Genomic DNA, 18217 nt, shown 5'->3' on the forward strand with positions numbered 1-18217 from the left:
CTGTGATATCTCTGACTATCAAAAATAGTGTAGCCTACTTCATACTGTTAATGAGTGTTAGCCTATATGATCTCAAAAAAAAAAGTGATTTAAAAAGCTATTTAATGAATGATCATTTAATGATAATTGTTTCTCGAGACCTTTTTTTTAAATGTCGTTGTGGTTTATTGTTTAGTGTACTTTATGAGACATTCTGCCACATTGCTATGCTTTAAGTAAACTGACAAAATTATCTTATTCTTAAATCTTTAGCGCCCCAGTTAAAGAGTGGACGCAAAATAATAGGCCTACTTAAAATCTTGCGCTTGCATTTGTTTTTTCCTTAACCAACGACGATGCAAATGCACGTGTATGTAAAATGTAGGCAAATGTTGTCTCTGTATGCACGTTTATGCTTTGGGGACATATAGCCTAGGCTAAAAAAAAATATGCATGAAAAAAACTGTACTTACTTTCATTAAAAAAAGTAAAATTTTTATTGTTTTTGTCCAAAAACAGTATTTGTATGATAGCATGTAGCCTACTGTTACCATGAACGTTTTTGTTATCTATGCAGAAACCTGGAAGTGTGTGGCTAGATTCGTTATTTGAATGCATCCACACAGTGCCCGAAAACAATGTCGTTCACATAACGTTGCGCTTTGCGTTTCTCGATAGCTCACAAACCGAACCGGAACAGCGCGTTTAACCGGTAAGACCCGCGCGGAGCGACAAACCCGATGTAAAGATAATCTGCATTTCTGACATACTCTGGCTCCGGTCTCTGTCCGCGGACAGGAATGCGCTCTTATACGGAAGGAAGTACAAAAAAGGCAGCGTCACCGGGACAAAGCGGCCAATCGGGTGGCGGGATTTCACTCTCGTATCCAGGAAGTGGAAGATGCGCCTAACGCACGCCCGACTTCAGTCTCTGTCAGTGTAAATTCTTCATGATAAACCACTTGTAACCTATCACAGACGCGATGGACTGGTCCGAAGGAGACGGGGTGAGAGAGAAAATGGTTTATATCCTCTTTTATTTCGCCACTAAATGCATTCGTAAGGCTGGCTGAAGGCTAACTTAGCATATATTGCTAACTGATCACCTGTGTCTATGCGTGTACGTGCTGATCGATTTAACAGTTCAGTTCGCTCTGTACGTTTTATACATGTAATTATTTAATTAGACCTGGTAAACAAGCCCGGCCACGATTACGGATAACGGACCTTTAATATGAGCTGAATATTGAACAGTTGTAAGGTTAAATTAGCATGTTCAAAATTCAAACCCTCACTACAGTTAAACAAAATAGATGTTTACTGGCAACATGTATTGAACTGAATCTCAGTTTTTTACATTAAAATGCTTGGTGATTAATTAAATAATAAATCAGGCAAGGAGACACCAGACCTGCCTCTCTGTTAAAAATCTGTTTCATTTTAAATGTAGAGGATCTCCCTCACGGGCACGCCCATGTTGATGTCACGTGACCATCCTTGGCATGCACTTGTTACTTTACTGCTGATATGAATGATGGCAATACGTTTTCTACACGCATGCACTGACGACCAAATTAAATTAGTTCATTTTCAAAACCAGGCGCATTTGATGTGACCTTACAGTTAGTCAGAAATAACCTGTGTTGTAATATTTTACAGTGCCACTCCCATGGTCACATGGGTGACAGTTGCCATGGACACGGCGGAGGCCACTCCCACGGTCACGGTCACGGTGGACCTGCGTTTGGCGGTTATATGCCCGGCGGCTTCCATGGCCAGCTGGTCCCGGGACCTCTTGATCCCACGCAGCAGCCGAGGAAGTCCTCGCACCCGGAGGACAGCACTTCCTGGGATATCGTCAAAGCAACACAGTGAGACTTACTCCCTTGACGTGCAATAAACACAGTTGGATTACACTTAATAAGCAGAGTGGAATGTTTAGCTGCTGGTTATGTAAATAAGATGCTCTGGAGACTCACATTAATGCTCAGTTTTGTAAAAATGGATGCTCAAATCACATTTCACTCCTAATTTATAATAAAAAATATGTTTTAGGATCATTTTATTCCTTATTTTTCAAATTTATTATGTTCAGCGGCTTCTCCTATATGCTTTTTAATATTTAGTGCCACAGTTTGTTCACATATTGTTCTTTGACTCGTATGATGGAACGGCATGATGGTTTATAATTAATGAGAGAATCTTCATTTTGGGGTGAGCTAACCCTTAAACAAGCATTCTGTAAATATTTCACATGCATGCATCTTACTCTGAGATCTAGCTGTTCAGTAGCGAGTAGGAAAAACTGGGTTAATGTTCCCAATGTATAGAATCAGAAAAAATACATACTGTTGTTATGCCTGGATATCTATTAATTCGAGCGGCACCCATATCCAAATCTTTTTATCGCTCGTTCATTCAGAAAAGCGGCGATGTGTTTGTGTTCAATCAAGTCAATTCTGCTGAAAAAAAAAAAATAAACAATGTCTTTCTTTGTCCTGTTGGTTTTATATTGTAGGTTTGGTGCTCTTGAGCGGTGTAAAGAACTTATCGAGGCTGGTTACGATGTCAGGCAGCCCGACAAAGAGAATGTTACTCTCCTCCATTGGGCCGCCATCAATAATCGAGCAGATATTGTCAAGTAAGATAGGTTTTTTTTTCTCGTTTCTGTAGTTTTCATGCTTTTTCCCCCATGCAGTTATAAGTTTGGAATATTTCATATTTTTAAATGTGTTAATAATCAGTGATGTTTACTGCGTTTTATCATCGTAAATATTTTAGTATGTGATTTATTCCTGTGATGCAAAGCTGCATCTTTTCTGCATCGTCACTCTGGGATTCTGTATCTTACGAACATTTTGTGCAAAATGATTTTTTTTTTTTGTGCTCGGTTAATAATGGTTCTTCTTATTTATTATTAATATTTATCGTCAGTTTTTGCTGTGGAAACCACGATGCATTTTTGTTCAGGATCGTTGGATGGATAAAAAGTTAATTAAACATCATTTACTTGATTGCATTGCATTACGCTTTAAAATATATGTATTAAATAAATAGTTATTTTTTTAACTGTAATATTCCTTTTTTTTAATCAAATAAATACTTTTTTTCTAAACCATTTTGAAAAAAATAGATTATTCCAAACTTCTGACTGCATGCATTGCTATTAAACGGTTGCAACGCTTAAACCACTTCACTTATTAAACCTTTCCTTATCTGTATTTGTGTATGTTTTATAGATATTACATATCTAAAGGAGCCGTCATAGATCAGCTAGGCGGTGACCTGAATTCAACACCACTCCACTGGGCCATACGGTACATTTTCAGATATATACAGTAATAAATTTGCAATGACCTTACATGCATGTCCTAGTAAATGTACTGAACTACATCTGTGTAATCTCGAACGACTGACATCCACTAAAATCGCCAAAGCGCACAGTCTGTTAAATCCAGGGCAAAAACGGCTTTGGTTCCAGCAGCATTTGCTTGCAAGTGGCACTTGACCGTGTTTTATATCCGCTGATGTTGTTCCTGGTCACCCCTGAACAGACAGGGTCATTTGTCTATGGTCATTCAGCTGATGCGATATGGAGCCGATCCATCATTAGCAGATGGGGAAGGGTATCGGGGTCTCCATCTGGCTGTGCTCTTCCAGCATATGCCCATCGCGGCGTACCTTATGGCCAAAGGACAGGTGCGACGCAAGCGCAAAGTGACATTTTAAATAACGATAGAGGGGATGGATACTGAGTAACGCCGTTGATTACTGTTCCTGTTCCTGTGTTGTTGTAGGAAGTGGATTCGGCTGACATAAATGGACAAACTCCACTAATGCTGGCAGCACAAAAAATCATTGGGTAAGATGAATATTGAAGTAATCATGAAGCTGTATTTTATATTTAACATGTAGAGATGGTAGTAAAAATTATATATATATATATATATATATATATATATATATATATAATTTATTATATTATTATTATTATTATTATTAATTATTTTATCATTTTATTTTTTTAAGAATTAATGATTTAATTCAGCAATGTAAAATTTAAGGAGGCTATTTAAGGAGAAATTGAAAGGAAGGTTCTGTGATCTTAACAACTTATGTTTAATCACAGCTCATATCAATATCCTGTTGTTTTAATTAGGTGCAAGCTGACATATTGTAACTTTGCAAAAAACAAACTAAATCATGAGGGCGTTTAGTGCCAGATTAAGGTTCAAATACAGCCTAATTCAAGATATGGTTTTTAAGTCTTTACGTTTTTAATATGTCTTGCATAGCTATGTAATAACTAACTATAACAAGAATATCAGCATTTTGAATAAATCTTTTTAATGAATGAGTCAATGGATCACTCATTTAGAAGGGCATTTACTGCCATCTAATGGTGGCTTTAGTGTTATTTTTTTTTTTGTCTGTGACAGAAATCTTGTCGGGCAACTTCAGCAAAGCATTATTTTTGGAAGCTTACTCAAAACGTCTAGCTCAGATATAGAAAAGTATTTTTTTTTTTCATCCTGTTCGCTGTGGTCAGACGCTTTCCTGTCCTGGTATTTCTCTTCTCTTTTTTTTTTTTCACTTCTTGTGGGTTTGTTCGTTTTTTTCAAACACAGACCCGAGCCCACAAACTTCCTGATAAAGTGCAACGCTTCGGTGAACGCGGTGGATAAAGTGAACAGAAACTCTCCCCTGCACTGCGCCGTGTTGGCTGGCAACGTCGATGCGGTCCACATCCTGCTGGAGGCTGGAGCCAGCGTCGACCTGGAGAATGCCAACGTTAGTTCATTACAGAAATTAATACCGTTAATATTTACTTCCTCTCATGTCATTCTGTCATATTTGGAAGAATATTGCTAAGCAAATGGTTGTAGTTCCCAAATAACATTTTTAGTTTGGACAAAAAATATAGTATATTGGGACTTGTATATAGTATATATGACTTGTATATAGTATATATGACATGTATATAGTATATATGACTAGTATATTGGGAACTGTTTGGTCTTTTTTGTGGTTTGCAGAAGGATGTTGAGGAAATAGTAATAACAGATAATAACAGTTTTGAGTGATCTTTCCCCTTAACCTTGCTCATGTCAGACATAAACTTATTTTGCAAGAGACTGTCCTTAAAGCCTGTGCGCTTTTTGAAAGTGCTCAAATTCATTCCATTAATACGTTTTAAACCTCTTTTTTCGTGCCCGTTCACTAATTCCAAAGCCACAATGATACAGTTTAAACCGGCAGAACAAAAGAGCAGCTGTAAAACTGCTTCCAAAGCAGTGCCCTTCACTCACCAGGCCGATCGGTTTGAGAGTCGAGCTGTGCCTCATGTCCTTTTTAACTGTTTTTTTTTTCAGGGTCACACTCCCATTGACCTGGCACACCAGGTGCACAGCCCTCTGCTCATTCACATGCTCGGTGTGGTGAAGACAGAGCGAATGAAAGCCAACTCCACCTGTCTCAAACTGCTCAACAGATACAAGGTACACTCAGGCCAACGAGTTCAGCTTAGAAAAAGTTAAACTTTTTTTTCAAATCTAGAGTATAGTTCAGATTATGGACATTATATAAAATATTTTTTTTTATAGGGTGTTATGATTATGATCTCTGATAAAAATGTAGTAGTAGTAATAGTAAAATTGATCAAATAAAACATATAAAATATACTTATGTATTTTATTTACTTATGCGCTTAATATTATATAATTAACAAAAATGTGTTTTTATTATTTCAAATGTCTAATGTGATTTTATATATCACAGGCAGAAGCGAATAAATTAGTAAAAAAAATAAGTAATCGTTACAAGTAAAAATGGTATTTCTTTGCATATGAATCCCAGTTTTAATGGTTGGATTTGTAACAACTGTTCCAGGCCAACTCACAAACACAAACACACACACACACACACACTCACACACACTCCCCACGCTCACTAACCTTATTAAAGAAAATGTGAGGCAAGTGCTTGAAATCCCTGGGCTGTATTTAACCTTGAATTAAGCTTTCAGAAACAAAAGCAGCCAATTTCTCACATAATGTGTGTTTGGCCCTGGAGAATTCTCCATTTTTAGGCTTTTATTAAACAAGAAAATAACATTCCACTTATTCTCTGACCCACATTCCTCTGCTGTAACCCTGATTTTTCATCACCGTTGAAAAGACTTCATTATTCAGAGCGTGAGTGTGTGACTGTGTGTGTTTCAGGTCTGTCTGCTGTGTGTGTTCAGCGTTGTTGTGGTCGGAGCCATCGGTTCCATATTAGACATGAAGACAGAGTCCTGGTTACTGAAGGGTGTGCTGCTGGCCTGCGTCATAGCTGTGATCAACCTCACTTCAAGGTTTAAGCATCAACAAACACGCTGACTTCACTGATTGTCGTACATATGGATTTAAAAGGCCCTGTTTCTACAGTATCGATCACTGTATTGCACTAAGAAACAAATTTGATTTTGGTAGTATGTAATATGAAAAAGTTTTAAAAGCCCTTCTAAATGACTGATCCATTGACTTATTCATTAAAAAGATTTATTGAAAACGCTGATACTCTTGCAAGACATATTAAAAACTTAAAAACCATGTCTTGAATTTTTATATATATATATATATATATATATATATATATATATATATATATATATATATATATATATATATATTAATTAGTGTAGTATATTAGTAAAACAAAAACTTAAAATTAGTACAACTTAATAATAATATTATTATTAGGTATATATTTTTGAATTTTAATGTAAATATGTATTTAAATATTAATTTTATATATATCATTTTAGATTTTACTTTAAAAAGATAAATGCTTTTACACACACACACACACACACACACACACACACATATATATATATATATATATATATATATATATATATATATATATATATATATATATATATATATATATATATATAAGTGTGTGTGTGTGTGTATGTATGAGATAGATATATAGATACATAGATTTGATGTAATGTTATAATATTGACTTCCTCACGAGGGCGCTGTAAGCTCAGTAAAACTTCTCTGTGCAGCCCAGTGGTTTTCACTCCTGGTCCTAGAGAATGTAAATGCAATGTCACTCATATAAGGGGGGCGGGTCCCCAGGACTGAAAACCAGTGGGTTTAGCCTGAAAGAGCCACTTAAATGTTTATGGTTCATAGGCACAGTAAGAGGTCAGAACAAAGTGTCCTAACAATGCTGTTCATGTGGTTTGTTTGTGCAGGCAGCTGGCGACCGTGACGGCCCAGTCTTTGATTCCCTCCACAGCTCTCATGGCTTCTATCTTCTGGATGGTGGTCACCTGGGGCTTGTGGTTTCTGCCTGATATCCTTGTTTAATACCCAGACATTTGAAACCGATCCTAACTTTCATGCAAATGTGTTCGTACCAGCCAGGATGTGTTTTAGTCCTTAACATGCGTCGTTCACATGATCCAAGCGCTACGGTTCAGATGCTGTTCACAGTCAACACCACAGCTTTACTGTATTACTACCTCCGTTCCTGCAGGACAGACCCTGGCATCGTCAAGGCGACCGAGGAGGAGAAGAAGAAGGTAAGACTGTGGATGTGATTGGCTGGCATGGTGCTGCTTTCTGATTGATTAATACATGTACCAGTTATTTGTGCTGGGATTCTAGATACTAGCTGCTTCTGAGAGATTCTTGCTGTTTACATTAAAATTTATATATGTATATATGTGTGTGTGTGTATATATACACGTGTGTGTGTGTGTGTGTATATATGTGTGTGTATATATGTGTGGGTATACATAAAGTCTTTTGGGTGACTTTAACAGGTTCATCTGTGTCTCTGTAGAATATTGTGGTTCTGGCAGAGGCAGGCTGTCTGGATCCAAGGATATTTTGTACTTCTTGTATGGTAAGCTATTATCTCTTTTCAGTGACAAGATAGAGAGGGTGACTGATGAAAAGAAAACTAATTTGGGTACGGATACGAGATAAGATACAAGACTTTTCACCTTCTGAAAGCATGATGACCGAATGAGTTAAAGCTTGTTCACTAAATGCCAGGCCACAGTTTGAATATCTGAATGATTGACAGGAACATATGCTGCAAACTTTCAGTTTCCTATAGAGCTTAAAAGCCTTGTTTTCGCAGATGAGGAAGCCAATGAGAGCCAATCACTGCTTTTCCTGTAACGCCTGTGTAGCTAAACAGGACCACCACTCCATCTGGATCAATGGCTGCGTAGGTATGCACAAACGAGGTTGTTTTGTAGCACACGCTTCCTTCTCTTTTATTGTTTTTACTCTCTTTACGAGTCGCTCATGCTTACCTCCTCTCACAGGGGCCAGAAACCACCCATACTTTGTGCTCTTCCTGGTTGCTCTGAACATCCTCTGCATTTGGATGTTCTACGGCAGTATCATGTGTAAGTCACCACTTTAAATACCGTTCAAAAGTTTGTGGTCAGTGCAGTTTTTGAACGCTCACCAAGACCGCTTTGTATTTTATTCAATAACATAGTGAAAAATTGTTACCATTTAAAATGACGGTTGCAATATATTTTTAAAATCTTTAATTTTCAGATCACGTGATCTTCAGAAATGATTCAGAAAAAATTCTGGTCCCACTTTATATTGTGTCCCTAATACCTGTGCACTTACATGTTAACTATATATGTAGTATGTAACTACAGTGTAATTACACATTAGTAAACGTTATCTACAGCTCTAATGTTTGCGTAACTACGCACATGTAACAAGCCACTGAATGGTATGTGTAAGTGCAAATGTGTAAAAGGACACCGGTAACAACACTTTTTGGTAAAGAAAATGTTACACTTTATAAATAAACAAAAGAAATGTAGTATTTCACCTGCATAAATACTAACATTCATTGAAGTGTTAGTAGAGTATTAGTAGATGGATATGGTTAGGGTTAGAGTAAGTTAACATGTACTTACAAAGCTATTATAGCCAGTAGAGTATCTGTTAAGAGACTAGCACAATAAAGAGTTAACAGATATTAATCGTATTAATATTATATAATAAGACTTCCTTATTATCAACAGAATGTTTCGAAGGGGCCATCAAAAGCATGTTTTTGTTACAAAACGTAGCTATATATGTCCTGCTACACATTTGTACCATTCCGAGGGTTGTTACATGTGAGTATTTGAATAAATGTTACAGCTTTAGATACTTTGTGTCAGTGCGTACTTATAGGTTACATACTGCGCACACATTTAGTTACTATGTAAGTACACAGGTCATTTAAAGTGGGACCCTCTGAACAGTTCCCAAATGAACAGTTGATGTTTGTAAAATACTACATCCTGCGTTTTCAGTCTCTCCAGATGAAAATGTTCATTATATATGTATTATAAATGTTGTGTATTACACAAATATGCGTGTTTCTCTGTGTGTAGACTGGTCCAAACACTGTCCGCCGCACTACGCAGAGGAAGGCGTCTGGGGGGTGGTGACCGCTCTGACGGGCTGCTCTCCCTGGGTGCTCTACATCTTCTGCTTTGCTTTCCTGAACGCTTCCTGGGCCTCCATCCTGCTTCTGATGCAGCTCTATCAGGTGAACGGCACGATGATGTGCTATAAAATGTCAGACATCCCGGCGCTACATCACCAGAGTGAACAGCAGGCATTGTTTTTGCGCCACGGCTGACGACCGATACAATGGCATTTCTTAACTCCGCTGCCTAGGATTTTGCGTGGCGTGAAATCGCTCGTGTTTTAAAAATTTTATGCATTTTAGTACATAGAAACCCAGTATGCTTTTTGAGTTATGTCCTGATATTTTATTCACCTGATGTCAACTTAATAAATACATGTAGAAAGGAAAAACTTTTAAAAAGGCTGCGATTATAGCCTTTTTCTGCAAAAATGTAAATACTAAATATTAAAATTATTAACAGTGTTTATATTGTTATTTAAATATAAATTTAAATGAAACAAAAATTTGTAAAGTTGCCTTGTCAACCAACTAAAATAAAACATTTTTATTAAAACCACAACTGAAATGAAAATAAAGGTAACATTAAATAAAAAGCACGTAAAATTGTAACTTAATGATTATTTAAATTATGAAATAAAAGCTAGATTAAAACATTAAATACTAAAGTGGTATGTAAATAATATTAATATAACACTAAATAAATATTAAGATTTTTTTTAAAGAATAGTGTAAGTTTAAATTAAAATGAAGTTTTAAGAAAAGTTGTGTAAATAAATGAGTTACGTTCTCACACTAGCGTAATAATGCCTTGACGGTGGTCAGTAGCGGAAAGGGCTCTTCATGGTTTGCGTTGTTTCTTCACAGATCGCTTTCCTCGGGCTGACGACGGCCGAGAGAGCGAACCTGATGCACCGACAGAGAAAACTCCCTCAAGCCTTCTCTCTCAGACAAAACCCTTTCAAGTAAGCACGCGTTCGCTCGTCCGGGGGTTGGTGACGTTCTTATGCTCTAATGGTGTTTGTTCCCTCACAGTCTTGGAGTGGTGAGGAACCTGGTGAACTTCTTCCAGTGGCGCTGCTGCGGTCTCTGCAAGCCGATGGTGCTGGACTGGACTCAGCAGCATCCCATGGGTCTCAGCAGAGACCACCCCATGTTCAGCGGCCCCGATGCGGTTTGACTCCCAGCGATCAGCCACCCACTCAGGGAGTGTTCAGGAGCCACTGGTTTGATTCGAATGCCTTTTTAATGGTGGAAGCGAAGAACAGACTGAATGCTAATTTGGATAATCATTTGTTCTATTTGCAAGAACAGCCGCCTTTTTGTATTTGAGGGAAATCTAGCGTATGCGACGTGCGTTCAAGGTCAGTTTTTTGCCTTACAGCTTACGTTTTACACGAGGATGAGTACGTGTTTATAAGCGCGTCAATATATTTTGAACAGAAATCTTTTGTAAGGTACGGTAAGATCGTTTTGGTTTTTACTCCCGACTCCTTTTGCAGGAAGCGACCACTATATGTATGCTCTTTGTGAAAAGATTTGTAAATCGGAGCAATTTTATTTCTACAAAAATAAGCTAACTGAAAGATTTTGAGAATTTGCATCCCTTGGGTTAAAACGCATTTGAAACGACTTTGCGCTACGGTCGGATGCATCGCATTTATAGCATTATAAATGCAAGACGGATCATATAATTTAATATATTTTAGTAGCTATTAGTCTCATGTTACCTTCAGTCAGTAATGATCTTTTATTGATGCCTTTAATAACCACTGTGTAGTACGGATTGCGTCTGCTCGCTCTTTACTGCACTTCTCAGTTCTGTTCGTTACGCTTTATCACGCAGTATGTCATAATAAGGGAAAAATGCTGTTCTTGAATCTTGCTCTGTGCTTTGGAATAAATCGGACCACTTTTGTAATTTGCTAGTCGGAGTTTTTCTTCAGGTAAAGGTATATTTGTCGCTGATCTAGCTTGAAAATCTAGGTTAAAACAAGCAAGTTATTATTGAGTAACTTACATTACAGCCAATATTAGCTAGTAGCAATGGAGTATGGGACATATTTATAAGCATATAAAATATATCGTTTTTGAATATAACTATCAATTTTGTAATATAATTTATTCTTGTGATGCAAAGCTGAATTTCTAGCATCATTACTCCGGTCTTCAGAAATCATTCTGTTGATTTTCATAGTTACTGAACGTCTTTGAATCAGTGATCAATAACACATCTTTTATTCTTTATTTCTGTTTTTATGCCTCGACGTACGACATACATTTACAGTAGATACGATTCTTAAGCTGAAGTGTGTACATTTAATTAAAATACTTTCCCCAGCCCCGACTTAAAGGTGCTGTATGTAGGATTTTGACTCTACTAAAGCATAGAAATACCATTATAGCGTGTTTCTTAAATATCTGCAAACATACTTGTTTATCTGAAAAACAATGCTAGTCTGTTATCCTCCTTTGAAAAAGTGCTTTCCGGTCCGGGATGTCAGCTTCTGTTTTGGTTTGTGAAAACCCGCCCACCGGCAGTTTACCCAATCGTGTTTCGACACAACGGGTTGCCAGTTGGCGCAAAACAAAGTATTTTTTATTTCAGCCATGGAAGCTGCCAAGCGACAGCGGTCTGAGCGGAAATCTGGCAACATGCGTTCGCGTTTGACTTTGTACTGCGATACCTAGTTTGACCACTCGGTGTCAACCCCTGCATACAGCACCTTTAACATGAAGGGATAGAGGGATGAGGTTTTCATAAAGTGTAAACATTTTGCACCATCACAACATAATACTGCTTAATCACCAAGAACGCTGGTTCACCAACGGTGTGAGGTTTGGGTGGCATCTTTTTTTTTTATCTGATCTCTGGAGGACAATTACAATTCTTTTGTAACTGACACACTTCAGCTCACTGCAAGGATAAAGCTGCCTTTTCACTGCACACAACAAACAGCTTTTGATGGACCAGAAGTCTTTTATTTCCTGTGGAGAGTAGGATATTTTTTTTATCCGAATTGAGCTTCGGATACATTAAAACTGTAAAGCTGCATAGCTAATTAGTCCATTAATTCATTTTGTGCTCTTTTATTCGTTAAATGTTTAGATGATCAATGCTGTTATTGAGCAAAAAAATAAAATAAAAATCCTCAAGGCACATTCAAGCCTTTTCAGATGTGTGCTGTGAAAAAGCGGCTGCATTGGGGTCGGACTAAACTTGTCAGTCATTCTCCTCGACCACACCCAGGTTCCCCAGGCCACGCCCCTTTGGACCAAAGTTTTTGGCATAGCAAACTGGAAAAAAAAAAAAAAAAAAAAAAAGATGAATCTGTTGGCAAATCTGAGTTCTGAATAATAAATATGTCACTCGGAGAATAAATGGTATAAGACACAAAGAAGTACAAAGAAGTGACAGCTTTTTTTCCTTAGTGTTGCATTCAGCAATATTTTACAAACGTGTGTGTGTGTGTGTTTTTGTTTTTTTTTATGCTTTAATGCAAATTTCTATGGATGCCCATTTCTGCCATGGAGCAAAAATACATTTTCTCGGAACCTTTTATCTCACGAATGATCTTTAATATTCTATTTTCAGAATTGCGAGAGATAATTTCACAGCTGTCAGAAATAAACTCAGAATTCCGACTTTTTACTCCCCCTTAAAAATATGAGCAAGCGCTCGGTTCTGAATTCCGAGTTTGTGTTTAATTCAAAATGTATTTCTCGCAACTTTTATTTTCTGCTTTTTGTTTTCACCATGGACCTAAAACTAAGCTAATCGCGACTTGATATCTCACAGTTCTGATCGCAACTAAAACCTTACAATTCTAGCCTTACCTCAGTTCGAATTGTAAGATTTAGCTTTTTAATACTGTGGTGGAAATAACCCTCCTTAAATGATTGTTAACGCGATCAGAAACCCTGATTTGAATAAACGTCATTGGGGCTTTCGTCACTGCCACGCTTGTGTTCGTGATTGCATCAATTGGCTCTTAATGGCTGTTGAACAAAAACTAGCTATCTATCGATCGGTTAAGTGATATTGATGAGATTGAGCTGGCAGAGCTCTGGCCCCGTTTGATTGATGGTACCTTTGCAGCAGAGCTCTCCGTCTTTATCCGTCACTGTAGTGGACTCCAGGCTCTTCCCACACAATAAACAGCGGAAGCAGGTTTTGTGCCAGGGCTGTTGGATCAGAACCAGTCACAGTCTGATAAATGACTTCAGTGAAAAGTGCTTTACACAGCGCTGACCTGTGACAGCGGCATATTGCAGAAGTGCTGAGAAGGGAACGTGTTCTCAAAACGCGCTTATATTTCTTTCTTATAATGGTTTGATGTTAATGTTCCATATTATATCGCGGCGTAATGCATCGAAACTCTCGAGTCAGCTTCTCGTTTTAATTTAAGCTGTAGTTTTACCTTTCCAGCACCCATGACTTTCTCTGCTGCATAAACCGCTTTGGAGCAGCGGGGACAGCGGTCCGTACTCCCGAACTTCTGCGCAAACTTGTTTGAGTTAGCAGATGCAGGACGGGGAGCTTTGGGCCTTAACATAAAAACATGCATAAGAATCACAAAGCGACAATAACTCTTCTGCTAAACGCTGTTAATTAAAGCGGCACTCTGTCTTTAAAGGAACATCGCTTGGACGAAAGTAAGTCTTAATGAGGACTGTTTTGAAGAAATTTAGAATGGCTTGCCTCTGCGGCGAATGGGTGCCGTCAGAATAAGAGTCCAAACAGCTGAAAAAAACCCACACGACGATGTTTGCAAGAAAGATATCCAACGTTAAGGGTTTTTAACATCGAACCATTGCTTGGATGGAATACAAGTCCCACATATTGCTTTTTCCAATGAAAAAAGTCACGTGTACTGAATCGGGAGAGAAATATGCACAGATCGAGCACTGTTTGCAAGCAAAAGGAGTGCAAAACAACGTTATTGTGCATTACTGATAGAAACGGTATAAAGTTAAAACACTTTTACGATGTTTACAGGCCCTATGTAAGACGTTTGATAATGGACTGGAGTCGTGTGGATTATTGTGACTCTCATTCTGACGGCACCCATTCACTGCTGAGGATCCATCGGTGAGCAAGTGATGCAATTTCTTCAAATCTGTTCTGATGAAGATACAAACTCCTCTGCAACTTGGTGAGTAGATAGCCAGCAATTTTTTTTTTTTTTTTTTTTTTTTTCCAGCGACTTGTTCCTCTAAGAATATATTTTAAAGGTATGTCCAGGACTTACTCTTGAGGCTGAGGTTCTTCGTCATTGACGGGATCAGAGCTCAACGCTCCAGCACCCTGGCCGTACCCGTAACCTTTCGGACCGTATTTCTTCCCGTAGCAGGATTTGCAGTAAATTTCAGACTCGTGTGCTGCAACTGTAGTGCTGTCCAAACCTTTACGACAAGCCACTGGAGAACAGAAAGACTACCGTTTGAGTCTCTTTGGCTCAAGGCCGCCTTCGTTTGCTAAAAATGCATTGTACAGTAATATTATGAAACATCATTCCAATTTTAAATAACTTCATCATTGGTCATAAATTGAATTCATCATTACTCCAGTCCTTCAGAAATCACTGTAATATGCTGATGAGCTGCTCAAGGATCATTTCCTTCTTATTGTCAGTGTTGAAAACATTCGGATGCGTTTCGTTTTTTAGCGTTCTGTGATGAAATTGCAGCATCTATTCGAAGAGGAAATATTTTCGCGACATAAAATCTCTTGTTGAGTCTGTTGTGGAGCTGGAGCTTGATCTCGCGGCTCCTCCAGAGGCCTGTCATCTCCCGCCTGCGTTCGTCAGCTGCTGCGCTTTCAGCCAGGACGGCTCAAGAGGCTCGTGGGAGCTTGTCTTTATGTCTAATTTTGGGCTGGATGCACGAGAGTCATCCGCAGCAGATGGAAACGGGCCCTTGAATGGCGGCGGACTGCAGGGGTGTCTGTGTTACCAGTCTCAGACTGACTATCACCAGCCTTTCTGGCACCGCTCAAGCCTTTAAGAGTTAATGCTGCTCACTGGGAAACATTTCAAAGAGTGCTTTTGCTTTGATGGCATTTTAGTCGCCCAAAACCCCTCATCATCGTCATTATCTTTATATTTGCATATATTAACAAAATATTCTGGCATTATTAAGTATTTTGAGATGGCCAGACTAGAAGAAGAAATGAGCAAGGGTAATCATCACCACAAAAAAATGTGTGTGTGTGTATATATATATATATGTGTGTGTGTGTGTGTGTGTGTGTATATATATATATATATATATATGTATGTATGTGTGTGTGTGTGTGTGTGTGTATATATAAGTGCGTGTGTATATATATGTGTGTGTGTATATATATATATGTGTGTGTGTGTGTGTGTGTGTGTGTGTGTGTGTGTGTGTGTGTGTGTGTGTGTGTATATATATATATGTGTGTGTGTGTGTGTATATATATATATATGTGTGTGTGTGTGTGTATATGTGTGTGTATGTGTATATATGTGTGTGTGTGAGTTGATGAACGTGATGAATTCTTCCAATATAACTTTTTACAATAGTTCTCATTTCCATTGAATTTGTGACCCTAGCGCACACACACACTAATGGACCCAAGGCCCAACGGATGCAAATGTTTATTAATAATATCCCAAATTTTGACCTCATGTTTGTGTGTATTTATTTTTCCAGCTAAAACCGCTCTATTTTGTTTTTATTATTTGGTACCTGGTCATCTGGCGGACATGCGTGATGATGAACCCGATCGTCCAGTTTATTACAGTATTGTGGACTTACTGCAGATGAAGCAGGTTCTGTGGAAGCTCCGGCCGTTGCACTGGATCTCCTCGGCGTGGTAAACCGTCTTCTCGCAGGCCGCACACTTGGCTCCTCCTCCCCAGTTTGGCATCCTCGGCTCCGGCGAAGGCTCTGATATTCACAAGGATGGGAAAAGAGAAATAACGAGTGTTCGCTAACAGCTAACATCTTTGAACACTGAGAAAAGCTTCATGTGACCGGTCAAGATATAAAAATAGATGTATCCTATCTCAGAGTAATATGTCTTTTTCTATCTCGTCTCCGTGAGCAGCAGAATATCACCTCACTAGTGTGGAATGCAACGATAAGGGTCCAGAAATAGAACTTTTATTAGTGCCAGAGTCAGCTTACAGGAAATGACTGCTTTGTAGTGCGATTTAAAAATCTGTTTGAATATTTATATATCGCAATGTTTTTGGGTCTTAAATGATTTCGAAAGACTCACCAAGGATGCATTTATTTGATGCAGCAAAAACGGTAATATTGTGAAATATTATTACAGTTTAAAAGTACCGTTTTATATTTGAATATGCATGTGTCTTAATATGTGTATTTATTCCTGTGAGGGTAAAGCTGAATTTTCAGCATCATTACGCCAGTCTTCAGTGTCACATGATGCTGCTCAATGAATATAAAAGCTTCCTTTTTGAACGATAGTGATTTTTTAAAATAATAAAAGCCCATACTTTTGAATGAGAGCGCAGCTGTCTTTATCTCATGTGGATGTATTCTTACACATATTCTATTTTTGTAAGAAGGAACGATTTAGTAATGTCACAACTATTGAAAAATATGAATTATCTCTTTCCCGTAATGGACAATAACATTAACAAAAGTCATTGACACTTATCTCACATGTGACATAATCATCTGATGTACGTTCAAATGTAAATATATTTGTTACACGATCTTTCTTAATGTGGATGTATTATTAACTTTTTTATTATGAATTATCATATGGTGTAATTTATTTTTTGTTGATTTTACTGATGAAAGCCACGAGTTATCCAACGAGTGACCCTGGACCACAAAACCTTAAGTCTTAAGTCGCTGTGGTAGCCAAAAATACATTGTTTAGGTCAAAATTGATTTTTTTTCATTCAGAAATAATCAGGATATTAAGTAAAGATCAGTTAAGATATTTTGTAAATTTACTACCATAAATATATTAAAACTTAGTTATATGCATTGCTAAGAACCTTATTTGAGCAACTTATCTAAAGGTATTTAGATTGTTTTTTTTTTTTGTTCCATCAGATTCCAGATTTCAACATAATTGTATATCTGCCACATGTTGAGCTATCATAACAAACCATATATATTCAATGGAAAGCTTATTTATTCAAATTAATTTTTTTTAACTATTCACCCTTATGGCTGGTTTTGCGGTCCATGGTCACGTATTTGTATGGAAAATATTTATAATTGCAAGAGTCCGTGGATAAACGTAAAAAAATGCAAATGTTTAAATTCTACTTACGCAGGTTATATGACAAATCTTTCTCTGCAAATTATGCTTTCAATTCTGTCCAGCTCTGGGCCCCAATGATGTCCATTTCTGACCCTCTTTGGCAGGTCTTTATATACTGGGCATCACTCCCTCACCTCCACACACACACACACATACACACACACTCACTCCCTCACCGCCACACACACACACACACACACACACACACACACACACACACACACACACACACACACACACACACACACACACACACACACACACACTCACTCACTCACTCCCTCACTCATCATTTCAAGAGGACCAGGAGGCTGTGCTGACATTTAAATGAGTCCATCCTCCTAAATTAACTGGTGACAATACACAGATGCAATGCAGCTCAGATATTCTACAAGCTCTGCAGCATTTGTTCAGCGCTTTGAAGGTTCAGCCCAGTTTAACAACCGTGTGAGAAGTTCACAGGCTGAGTAGCATAAATATTGGGAAAATTAATATAGGCCTACA

The 18217-nt window shown here is 37.9% G+C and overlaps 2 protein-coding genes across 2 annotated transcripts; one reads left to right on the forward strand and one right to left on the reverse strand.

Annotated features, from left to right (window-relative positions):
- Positions 1–828: 828 nt before the first annotated feature.
- zdhhc13 (zinc finger DHHC-type palmitoyltransferase 13) lies at positions 829–11359 on the forward strand. The gene is made up of 17 exons (XM_043245414.1): positions 829–986; positions 1639–1850; positions 2498–2620; positions 3219–3296; positions 3534–3678; positions 3777–3841; positions 4608–4770; positions 5352–5477; positions 6201–6334; positions 7232–7332; positions 7437–7561; positions 7825–7887; positions 8128–8221; positions 8318–8401; positions 9401–9558; positions 10306–10403; positions 10474–11359. The coding sequence occupies exons 1-17, from the start codon at positions 963–965 to the stop codon at positions 10616–10618; spliced, it is 1938 nt and encodes a 645-aa protein (XP_043101349.1). The 5' UTR covers positions 829–962; the 3' UTR covers positions 10619–11359.
- A 126-nt stretch (positions 11360–11485) lies between these two features.
- Positions 11486–17803, reverse strand: csrp3 (cysteine and glycine-rich protein 3 (cardiac LIM protein)). The gene is made up of 6 exons (XM_043245415.1): positions 17723–17803; positions 16222–16353; positions 14691–14859; positions 13860–13986; positions 13530–13623; positions 11486–12735 (listed from the first exon to the last, which is right to left on the reverse strand). Exons 2-6 carry the CDS (start codon positions 16331–16333, stop codon positions 12662–12664), a joined length of 576 nt encoding a protein of 191 aa, XP_043101350.1. The 5' UTR covers positions 16334–16353; positions 17723–17803; the 3' UTR covers positions 11486–12661.
- Between the last annotated feature and the right edge of the window lie 414 nt (positions 17804–18217).

Source organism: Puntigrus tetrazona, chromosome 7 (assembly GCF_018831695.1).
Source record: "Puntigrus tetrazona isolate hp1 chromosome 7, ASM1883169v1, whole genome shotgun sequence".
Taxonomy (NCBI): domain Eukaryota; kingdom Metazoa; phylum Chordata; class Actinopteri; order Cypriniformes; family Cyprinidae; genus Puntigrus; species Puntigrus tetrazona.

Excerpts from the sequence above, each read along its gene's own strand:
- csrp3 (XM_043245415.1), bottom strand. The coding sequence starts at position 16,333 with ATGCCAAACTGGGGAGGAGGAGCCAAGTGTGCGGCCTGCGAGAAGACG. Across the intron at positions 14,860-16,221 it reads CAGAACCTGCTTCATCTGCA|TGGCTTGTCGTAAAGGTTTG; the intron begins GTAAGTCCACAA and ends TCTGTTCTCCAG. Across the intron at positions 13,624-13,859 it reads AAGTCATGGGTGCTGGAAAG|CCCTGGCACAAAACCTGCTT; the intron begins GTAAAACTACAG and ends CTGATCCAACAG.
- zdhhc13 (XM_043245414.1), top strand. The coding sequence starts at position 963 with ATGGACTGGTCCGAAGGAGACGGG. Across the intron at positions 2,621-3,218 it reads AATCGAGCAGATATTGTCAA|ATATTACATATCTAAAGGAG; the intron begins GTAAGATAGGTT and ends TATGTTTTATAG. Across the intron at positions 3,842-4,607 it reads GCAGCACAAAAAATCATTGG|ACCCGAGCCCACAAACTTCC; the intron begins GTAAGATGAATA and ends TTTCAAACACAG.